Source organism: Crocodylus porosus, unplaced genomic scaffold (assembly GCF_001723895.1).
Source record: "Crocodylus porosus isolate Cpor-Errol unplaced genomic scaffold, CroPor_comp1, whole genome shotgun sequence".
Classification (NCBI taxonomy): Eukaryota; Metazoa; Chordata; order Crocodylia; family Crocodylidae; genus Crocodylus; species Crocodylus porosus.
Genome location: NW_017728906.1, coordinates 160,420,984 through 160,432,664, shown reverse-complemented (window position 1 = coordinate 160,432,664; position 11,681 = coordinate 160,420,984). Strand labels below are relative to the sequence as shown.

General features: G+C 39.4%; 1 protein-coding gene across 1 annotated transcript in view; it reads left to right on the top strand.

The window, feature by feature from the left end:
• The first annotated feature begins 975 nt into the window (after positions 1 to 975).
• The window catches only part of LOC109305523 (neurobeachin-like), a 31,582-nt gene continuing 20,876 nt past the window's right edge, over positions 976 to 11,681 (top strand). The window contains exons 1-2 of the mRNA XM_019528518.1: positions 976 to 1,121; positions 7,262 to 7,370. Coding sequence (XP_019384063.1) covers positions 976 to 1,121; positions 7,262 to 7,370 — 255 coding nt within the window. The remainder of the gene's footprint in view (positions 1,122 to 7,261; positions 7,371 to 11,681) is intronic.

The window sequence follows — 11,681 nt, the reverse complement described above, 5'->3', positions numbered from 1 at the left end:
GTCTGGGGTGCCATAAGCCCAGCATCAGGAAACCTTTCCCTGACATCAGACCTGCAGTGCTGCAGAACTTTTAAAAAGCAGGCATAAATTTGGGAGCCCCAGCTGAATGCTTATCTACTTTTTCAAGTTTCCTGGGCACTGTAAACACAACATCCCCCCAACTCCTGCTGCTAGTGGGAAATCTCCCTCACCTCCAGCTGCTAGCACTGGACAGCTCTGTAAATGGGCAAGTACAGCTGTGTATGGGCACTTTTCCCTATTCTCCACTGCACATCAAGTCCCTCTTTAAATTGGCATGAGCAGCAAGGGATGGGAGAAACTCCTGGTCTCAAGTTATGGACTCAACCTCCTGTGGGGATAGAGCAGGGAGCTGCCCCCCAGCCTGATCCCATCAATTGGGCAGGGTAGCCCTGTCCCAGACCCCTGGGCTGCCTTGTACTGGGCCCCAACACTCTGCTGAGTTTCAGGATTCAGCATGGGGCAGCTCTAGTCCTGGTTTACAACCAAGGCTGTCCTCTTTGTTGTCCTTAGGATCAAGAAGGGGAAATTCTCCTGAATTTGGCCCTGGTTAAATGAATGGCTGAATTTGCTATATGAACAAGTTTTCTTGAACTAACACTATACAAAGAGTATAAGAGTTGTCATTTTGGTTGCATGCTCTGACTGGAGTGTTGGGAGAAGAAAACAGCTTTGTGTTAATGGAATCCAAGATAAAACTGAAGGTGACCTTGTGTGTTTGTTTGGACCAATAATCAAGGGAAGACAGGCCACTTTTGATTCTTTATTGTGGCTGAAACTGAAAATTTCTTGTCTGTTTCAGATGTGCCTTGAAAGGGTTTCTGGCCTAATCCTCAGCAGTGCCTGGTGATTCCAGTTCATTCCCTTAAACCTATGTTTTCAATTTTACTGTTTTAACTTTGTTTACTTGCTTTTTTGTATAATTTCACAGTAGTGTAGATGATCATATGGAAATGCATGATATGTGGTAGTAAGCTGATGGAACATGCTAAATTTGTCTTTCTTTTTAGAGTAATTTATAAATTATTGGCTTCCAAAAGTGAAAGTATCTGGGTACAAGCTCTGAAGGTATTGGGATATTTCCTCAAACACCTGGGTCACAAGTAAGTATTTTCTCTGAAGTGTTTCTACTGGCATGGTGTGGTGATGATTTTTTTTCTTTTGTCATATTCACTTAAAACTACAAGACATATTGTCTAGAATGTATTTGGAATGCTGTATCCAGATAGTTTTTGAAGAGTAATTTACAGTTTTGTTATTTTTCTGTGCATATTGGGAAAATACTGTTAACTGTTAGATAGTTTCATAGTTTTCATAGTTTCTAGGGTCGGAAGGGACCTGAGTAGATCATCTAGTCCGACGCCCCCACCATGGCAGGAAATAATACTGGGGTCAAACGACCCTAGCAAGATGTTCGTCTAACCTCCTCTTAAAGACCCCCAGGGTAGGAGCCAGCACCACTTCTCTTGGAAGTTGGTTCCAGATCCTAGCCGCCCTGACCGTGAAGTAGCGCTTCCTGATATCTAGCCTAAACGTGCCCTCTGCCAGTTTGTGACCGTTATTCCCGGTCACTCCTGGCAGTGCACGGGGGAATAGTGATTCCCTCAGCGCCTGCTGATCCCCCCAGATAGATGTATTTAGTGAAAATAGTATTTAAAATGATCTAAAAACGTTTTTAAATTGTCTATATCGTGCTATAAAACTCTGAAAATGCTTATATATGAAACAATGTCAGATTGTGTCATTTGTCATAATGCCAGTCATTTGTAAATTAAGTATCATGACATGAAAATATCAAGGCCTTCTGTCATACAAGATCTTTGCAAATGAAGATGGGAACACATGCAGCAGAGGAATAATACAATGTTTCCCCATGGAAGCTAGTTATAGCTACTGAAAAACATGTAGAAGGAACTCCACAAGAATTATATAAATGATTATAAACATTAAACCTGAAACTGACATGTAAAATATGAAAATATATGCATCAATGAAATTCAGAATGATTCAGTACCTTGTTTAACACAGTATTGTCTCATTTTTCAAAGTTACTTATTTTTATTATGCTATTTTATGTTGCCTTACATTTTCAAAATGCTGTCCAAATAGTGATAGATTAATCCTCAGTCCTTCTATGAGACTGGATAAGTTATTAGCCTTGTTTTACAAATTATGGAATTGAGACAGAGGTTAAATAACTTACATGGAGTCTCACAGATGCATTATTGAAAAAGTTAGCTAGTATCAAATCTCAAATGTCTTGCACCATGCCCCTTGCTTAGTTAACTAGATTAACCTGCCTTCCCTTTCATTCAAATAGTCACAGCCATACTAATGACAGGAGCTGGCAACCTTTTGTTGCTGCAGGCCAGAGTCCATGACCTGGCCCCCAGAGAGATCCAGCTGTCTGTGCTTACCTTAACTACAGATACCCTGCTGCTCTGCAGTGAGGGCTGCAGAAGAGAGTGCTACAGAAATGATGGGTGAACTTGCTATGAATTTGTCCAGTGTGAAGTGTACTGAAGACAGTTGTGGGTGGCTAGCTTCCAGATGGCGATGGACACACTCCTGGAGCAGGGCTTGGACTAGGTGGACCTCCTGAAGTCCCTTCCAGGCTTACTTTTCTGAGATTCAGTTCTCTGGGCCTCCAAGGCCATAGTGCTACCATGGGCTAAGACAAATATTCCTTGTCTTAGCCCATGATGATCCTTGGTTTCACCCATAACCTTTTACCTTAAATCTTCTCTCTGCCCGTACAACAATCACAAACCCCTGTGCATTCTGCTTACATAGTCCACCAAGAAGTAGCACCATGGTCAAAGAAAACATGGGACAAGTGAGTGAAACTATGTAAGGTTAACCCATATTGTAAAATGCAGTAGGGATCATGGAAATGAAGTAGTTTGGAGTAGGAAAAAAGGCCGATAATAAATAAACAGCTTCCTCCTCAGTTGTCACCATAATATATGCAAATGTATACCCAAATAGGGTTTTGGTTCTCTAATTTTATGTAAAAGTATATTTAGAATAATCTCCACCAGTATAAATCAATCATTCACACATTTTCCCCCAAACATGACACCATACACTTCAGAGAGATTATTTGCAATTCTGCTTTACACACCAGCACGCAATCTCAGGGAAAGCTACAGTCGAAGTAATTTACAACAGCTGCACCAACCACACATTAATAATCATAACGCATAACTAAAACACATTTAATATTGCCAAAGTTCAAAAGTGCCTGATGGCTATTAAAGAGTAGGTTGAGGTAATTAATTCTGAGAAGGAGAGCTAAGGACGAGTGGAATGTAGTTGCAACATTGAGCTCGCGTTGGTGAGCTACTATATTTACTTCATACAACACTCACTTTCCCCCCCAAATTTAGCCATGCAAAATTGGAGTGTATGTTTTAAATGGGGAAGCTGATTCTCTATGCTGGAATGGAAGCATGGAGCCACTGTAAAATGGCTGTCTTGATTCTCCCCCTGTCAGCCTTTGTGAGGGAAAGAGGGAGGAGAAGTTCACTCTTTAGCATCAGAGCTACAGTGTTAACCCTTTCACAGCTACTGCAGAATTGGCAGTAGTTGGTGGCTAAGCAACCAACAACTGTTGCCAATTCACCAGTGACTGTGAGAGGGTTAAAATGTAAGCCTTTACCTGAGGGGCATCCATCAGGATTCAGCCCTGCAGTTGGGTTCCCTCCCCTGCAGTCAAAATTCATCCATGAATCTGAAAAAATCTTTCTTAATGCTGCTTTCCCAAAACCAGGTACCTTGTTTGTTTTATTCGGAGTGTCTCAACTGGGGACATGTGGTGTGTAAGACACTGATGTTTACTCTAACTTCCTTATGGACAATAAAGTTGTTTTCTTCCTTGTCCTCCTTTTGCTTTTTCCATTCTAAGCAGCATATAGTATGCTTATTAGGCAGTCAGCAAATTACTTGACATGCAGCCTGGGCTGTTAATCCTAACTTTGCTTTGTCAGTACTGTGTTGTTAGCCACTGTGCAAACTAACTAGTGTCAAGGCTGCTCAGTGTCAAGGCTGCTATTAGAAGCAAGGAGCTCTAAATAAAAGCATAAGGAGCCTTCATTAAGGGTGAACAGCTGAGCACAATCTTTCAGTAACAATATAACAAATATTAATTATGTAGGGAAAGTTAAGAGTGGACTCTTCCCCTACAAAGTAAGTCACCCTTAAAGCAACTAAAGCAGTGTCTAATTTTGAGATCAATGAGATTTGGTAAATGGTAAGTGCCATTGACATGATTTTAATGTCTTCTCACATAATGTGGGGGTGCCTTAGATGGCTTACACTGACCTTAGATTTTGAGTTCTTGATTAATATTTGTTACGGCAGTTTTAAGGTGCACAAATCAGATGAAAGTTAGCTTTAAACACATAGGCTAGGGACAGATATTACACATAAACCAATAGAAATGATCAGAAACTAGTTCATATCTGTAACACAACAGTTCAGTGCACATAAACTGCTTTCAAAATGGCTAAGACCAGTTTAATATAAATCTGGATGGATATAGTACCAGACATAACTGATTTAGGTTAAATGGCTTTATTGAACTTGTGTCCCAGATCCCCTTCTGATTCAAGTTAACTCACAGTGCCCCAGCATCCCAGGATGGTTTGCACCTCCCCCCACAAACATCCTCATCTTGTTCACAGGCTGGGCATGCTAGCCTTGGCCCAAACTGTCCGCTCTGGCTGAGCAAGGAGGGCTGTTCTAGGACCCTCCAGATTCTGGCCTGGGTCACTGCAGGCATGTGGTTGCATTTTCTGAATCAAAAGTGAATATTTGTTCACTTGCTTATCTGTTCAATATAAACAGCTTAAGACTAACCTGTGAAGATTGAATCAATTCAGGCATTTCTACTGTCTTTACTTAGCCATATAGCCTATATATTTCTAGCAAGTTTTATTGGTACTCTAATTTATTTTTAACCTGTAGTACATTGTATTTTTCTGTGTATTTCTCATATAAATGAGTCTTAGGCTGTAATTATCTGACTAAAACCTATACTGTAAACAGTACATACAAGAGGACAGAGCTAAGATTGTATTTTTGACTCCCTTGAAAGCTTACCCCACATCTTTACTATTCATAAGGACGTTTAGATTTTTACAAATCATCTGGAGAAAGTAGTAACATAGAAACATATCTCTTGGTTTTAAAATTCTCTTACAAAAAATGGCAAGCCTTTGTGCATTTCACAATCTGGAACTGGTTGCAAAGATGTCATGAGAATATCTTGTTCTACCTGTCTGGAGTTTCATGAGAGACTCACAAAACCTCTCTCTTCTGGTAAGAACTTCAGATGTGATAATCATTCTGCATCTATTACATACCATGTTGATTCATGTTGTACTTGTTCTCTATATAAATTGTTAATGCTTCTGAATAGGGAATTTTATACTTCATTTTCTGCTTTTTTTTCTTATTGTACTTTGAACATTTTCAACAATATAAACAGGGCTGTCCAGCTTCTAAGGGGCAGAGGGCTGCATAGCTGTGGGCTGCATCGGGGTGAGCCATAGGATTCCTGGGCTACATGCTGTGGACTGCACCACTTGTCTCCACCACTGCTCTGCACTGCACATTCTGGGCTTATTCTCTGTAATAAGTTATTCAGGAACCGAAGCTGCTTTCTTCTCTCCATTTTTAATGTTCTACTTTGTTCTAGCTGTTATTGCTAATATATTAAGATAGCATACGATTCAGCTGGAATTTTACCTGTGTGAACCTGTGTGATTGCCCATGCCCAAGTTGTTCTTCCTTCAAACAATATCACTATTTTTTATCCATATTAAAGAATGCTAAGGGTATATACTGATGATGGTAATAAACACCATAAATGTAAAAGTAAGTTTCATGGGAGATTTTGGAGAGCATAATACTAAGCCCAGTTAAGGGAAGATAGAATTTCTTATTTCTTACTGGTCACCCATCTGCCCAGTATAAGGATGACATTAACAGATTGGGAAAGGTTATAGAGAGTGATTCTCAACCAGGGTGATGTGAAGTCCTTTTAAGGGTGTTTCACAGTGCTACACAATATTAACATTATTAGGTCGGCAGATACCTACATGATTCGCAGGATATATCTAAAGATTTTAAATAATAACTTATAGGCCCCTTCTGTACATTACATATATCACACAATTACTGGGTTAACTGTGCAATTGATTTAGACTGACTACATGTGCACATTAACTATTGTACCATAAAAGATCCAACCGGCTGTAAAGTTATTGTTGGACAATATGTAATAGCTGGGTGCTATCTAGCTTTAGTTTGTTAGTGTAGTTTATAAGGGTCTGTCCCTGTGACTGGGACCCCTTTCAGCTGACCAGGCTCCCAGCCCCAGTGGGTGCTCCATGCACAGCCAGGGTCCAGGAGTCCTGCAGCTGAGGGGACTCATAGCGCTGGCAGTGTGGAGCAGATGGGGACTCTGGGTCCCATAGCTGTGGATGCCAGGTCCCCTGGTGCACTGCTGCAATCTCCCAGCACTGGGGATGTGTGCGGTGCCCTATGGCTGGGATATTGCAGCAACTGTGGTCTCTCAGCTGTGAGGGTGTAAGGGGTGCCCCACGCCTGGGAGCCTTGTTGGCTGAGAGGGCTCCCAGGCAAAGGATCTTGCTTCTGGATGGTTCAGGCATGGCAGGAGAGGTGTGATTCTGTGGACTGTGCATTTGATCCCTTTGCGCCTTTATCTGCAAGTATAGAGGGGCTCATAATGTCTAAAACATCCTGTCCTGTTGTGGTCTTTGTGAGTTCTTTGCAATAGAAGACTTGCTCCATTATTTTTCTGTAGTGAAAAAATGAATAAAATTTGTTTTTGAAATTGGTATGTTGCCAATTCAGAAAATTTATGGAAGGGTGCTATGAGCCTAAAAAGGTTGAGAGCCAGTGGAGTATAGGGTTAGCTGTGTTTGTATTTCTTCTGTAATGAACAGCTTTGAGGACCAGAAGGTCTGCCAGTTTTTACGTGTAGGAGCCTATGCAAAATACAAAACTGTATTCTGACAGCCATTCTGTATTGTCAGAACTTCCATAAATTGTCAGAAATGAATTAAAAAAATTTCAATAATATATAACAACAAATGAAAGTCCTAGTATTATAGACGTTTGTTTGGCTTAAAATGTTTTTAATAGAATAATTGGTCTGCATCTACTTAAATCTTTAACATGTTTTAAGGCCTGTATTTTTTGTTCTCTCCTCCAGACGAAAGGTTGAAATCATGCATACCCACAGTCTTTTCACACTTCTTGGAGAGAGGTTGATGCTGCATACAAATACGGTGACCGTTACAACATATAACACGCTTTATGAGGTACAAACTTGTAACATCTATGCAAATGATATCCTCTTATACAAAAATATGAGTGGTTAGAAATATGATTCTATATTTAAAAAATCCTAGCTTTCTGGTCACTGTGATTACATTAGAAACTGAAATGCTAAAATTCTTCTGAACCAAGTATTGTCCAGGTTTTTTTAGATTTTTCTTTACCACTGTTAATACTGTATGCAAAGTTTTATTAAAAAGTTGCAAAATCCTAATAACACTAGAGAAGGTGCTAGAAAAAGCCCCTCTATTTAAGTTTTTATACCTTCAACAACAAAAGATTATTGGAGCTTGTGACGTTAAACTTAAAATTAAGTATGGGGAAAATGCTGGAGCCAGAGCATTTTTACTTGTTCCTTTTCTTTTTTTAAATGTGAAATGGAATTACTATGAGATTAGTATGTTTATAAACTATTGAAATGGCTATTTCCCTTCTTTAGTTGGCAACACTGCCAGTTTGCCAAAATAATAAATGAACACACTCTCCTTTAAGGTTGAGACCTTGTTGCTAGCAAATTAGTGTCACTACTAAGGCAAGTGAATGCATCTCTGGAGGATTCAGTATATCGTTGCCTTTAGCACATTCTTCTTTTTTGTTGATGAGCAATTCACTTAAGCTGAAGTTCTAGTTTAACAGTTCTGTGTGCCTTGTTTTGGAAATGCCCAGCTTGACTCACCTGGAGCAGATTTTACAGCTGCACCTGTTATTGCTACTGAACCGAGTCAGAGCAATAGATATTTAGCACTGCAGGCAGTCAGGTAGTGTTCTGGAGGCATGAGCAAATGGCTAGGAGTCAAGAAAGTGTTTCGTTTTAATTCTGCCAAATATCTTGACTAATATTTAGGATGCATCTTGAGGGTTACCTGTCCTCAACTAGATGCACACAAGCCCCTGTTTCTGTTTATATACTTTGAGGCCTGCAGCACAAGCCTCCATATGATGCTTCCTATTCCTTGAGGAGACACTTTCCTGGAATCAGTCTCCAAATCACATGTCTTCCTATGCTTTGCCATAATCAGTGGGCAAAACAAATAGATGTGAGGTGGAAGCCAGGAGCAGGAAGTTCTGGGAATGCTGCTGGTTGACCTTCCTGGACTTCCAGCCTGAAGTACATGGGTGAGTTCCAAATGGATTTACAGGGAAGAGCAGAATAAGACAGGCTTGACCTTAGACCCTTAAGTTTGGCAGAACTTTTGGGGATAGACTAGATTATAGCTAAGGACCAAAACTGAAGGATTTAAATGTCAGTGGTCTGCAAGTATAGCTTTGTAGAGGCCTTAAGGTTGGCTCATACGAAAAAGGTCTAGCTACACCCTGTGTGACCTCTAGGAATTTTGTCTCTGTTTTTCCATCTTTAAAATGAGAAAATATCTTTCTTTGACCATGTGTGTGTGTGCATGCATGTATGTGTGAATGTATAAAAAAGCACACACAGTCATTACATAGAAAGGAACATATTGTTATGCATGTGTCCATTGCATTTATGTTCAGATTATTTTGGTCAGCAATGTATCTTCATGCCTCTGAATATAGAAGGAGCCTATGCAGGGTCTTCAGCATCTTCCCCTTGTGGCTAAGAGTTGAAACTTTAGATCTCTGAGCCTTGTAGTGCATTGTGTGGCTTTTTTCTTTCCGAGGTAAATACTTAAATATTTAGTTGACAGTGGTTGGATTTGCAGTGAAATTTTGATAATTTCTTTTCTCACTTTTGGCAATAAAGTAGTTGATTTTTTTGTGGTGAGGTGCTGTTGGTACTGTTTTCAGTTACTATGACTAACTAAGTCCAAAGGCTTCAAAAACTGCTCTTTATACAGGTCTATTTTCTGTTTTTAAGGATGGGTATACCAAAGGCTAGTTTTGTCTGATAATTGGGCATGCTATGAAGAGAGAGACCATTTGTAAATAGTGTTTTAGGAGAACGCACAGTGCTCAGGAATCTGTTGAAAATGTATTTTGGAGAGATGTCTAATCTGTGTACCTCAAGGGTATAAAGTTTTGATAGCTCATGTCATAGTGCTTCAATGGGACTGAAGTTTCTTATAAAACATTGGATGAATGACAAGAGAGAGTGCACTGCAAGCTCACAGGGAAAAGTGATGAAGGTCTTCCTCACTGACAAACAACATCATTTACTGACTGTCCCTCAGATGAAAAATTGCAAGCAGGATCCCACATTGGCCTTGAGTTACTGTGTTGCACTGTATGAGGTGTTAATGACAGAATCATTGACTTCCACAGATGACTAAACACATTCTAGGATTCTTAAAATAAATTACTAACACATTAGCATTTCCAGTTGAGATGGTTAAAAGAAATCGCACAGGATTCTAGACATGTTCCACAAATGAATTTGATTAGTTTGTTGTGGTTGTTATATTGGATTAAATCAACACATATATGTGAGTTGGTCAATTAGATGTACAGCCAAACACTGAACACTAGTAACTTTATGTTCTGAGTTACAAGTAGGCATCAAAAACTGAGAGACCATTGAAGTAGTGTCTCCAAATGAACTCAATTTTTAAAATATGGTATTATTTTTATCATTTTATGTAAATGCGATCTTGTACTATTTGCACTTTGTGGTCCTAAATGCCAAAAGTTTGTCACAAATAAAATTGCCTTATGTAAGTGGCCCGAGATGATAAACTGAAAACTCTTGTTGATCATGTGTCAGCACATACATTTCTAGGAAAAAGTGTAATTTACTAATGGAATGATCTTGAAGGATTTTATTTAAAATATTTTCAGATACCCATAACTGCACATAATCAGAACCGATTTAGAAAGCTACAGAAGTGGGTACAAAAGATTAGCCATAAATGATTATATTATAAACTCTTTTAGATACTAAATTTGTCCTTCCACATGGCAATTGTGGCATATTTTAAATGACTAATAATGGTAAAAGGATTCTGTATCAACATACATTCACAGATGTTAAATGTTTACAACTGGAGTAAGCTTGGTTAGTGATTAACAAATCACATTCTGAAATAAATATGGATCATTAGTCACCTGACTGTATTAAGAGTGACATCTGTTCAAATATGTTTTGAGTTTTCAAAGCACAGAAAGAGATTATGTAAATACTGCTATTTAAGCCATATTTTTATTAATTCAGCCTTGTGTGAACAGGAGGCAGATCTTAAATCTCTTGTTTTAGAGGCTTAACCAAGTAGAAATATATTGATTGTGTCTTGGCAATTATTTTTCTTTAAGTGGCTAAGTCAAGAAGTTATGTAGTCGAAGGAGCAGGACAGGCTTAGGACTGTGCAAGCCTTGATGAAGTACTGTACATTTAAACACTGTGTGGGGCATTCAAAGGTGACATGCATTAACTGCCTTCTCATTATGCCTCTGTGTTTGGCCTATGACTCCTGACTTATAAGAAGGTTCTGCAGCTTCACTCCCAAGAATATCCTGGGCCCAGTGGCTGTGATTTTGAACAAGACAGGTTAATATTTTATTAGAAGCCTTGTGCATATCGGTTGACTCTGAGTACATCATGTTTGAGATGCTGTGGTGTTTCAGGCTTCTCTGGTGGCATTAAGATCCAAAATTTAACCCCTAGACCTCTGAATTTATAAGGAATCTTGCATTAAAGTAAGTAATAACTGCATTTTGAGTAAAATCCATTAAGACCACTGATGCATGTCTTTTTATATTTGGCCAAAGTTGTTTACAGCCAGCCATGGATTCATGAAAAACAAATAAAGTCAAATACACTTGATCTTCTTTGACAAAGTAACTATTTGGGTGGGTGAAGGGAATTCCGTGGATATAGAGTATCTTGACTTCAGTAGAGCTTCTGAAAAGGTCCTACACAACCTTCTCATAAACAAATTGGATAAATGTAGGCTAGGCATAACTGCTACAAGATGAATAGGTAACTGGCTCAATAGCCACAAGCACAGGGTAATTATTAATGGGTCCATGTCAGAATGGTAGGAGGTTTCAAGTGGACTCCCACAGAGGTCTGTTCTGGGCCCGGTGCTGTTCAACGTGTTTGTTAACAATTTGGATACTGACATAGAAAAGCTAGACATTTATAAGTCAGTGGGACCCAATGGACTCCATCTGACAGTACTGAAGAAGCTGGCTGACGTCATTGCAGAACCCTGGCAAAGCTCTTTCAGAATTCATGGCCCACAGAGGATATCCCTGAGGATTGGAAGAGGGCCAATATTGTGCCCATCTTTAAGAAGGGGAAGAGGGAGGACCCAGGCAACTATAGGCCAGTCAGCCTAATCTCTATCCCAGGGAAAATCCTGGAAAAGCTCATTAAAGAATCT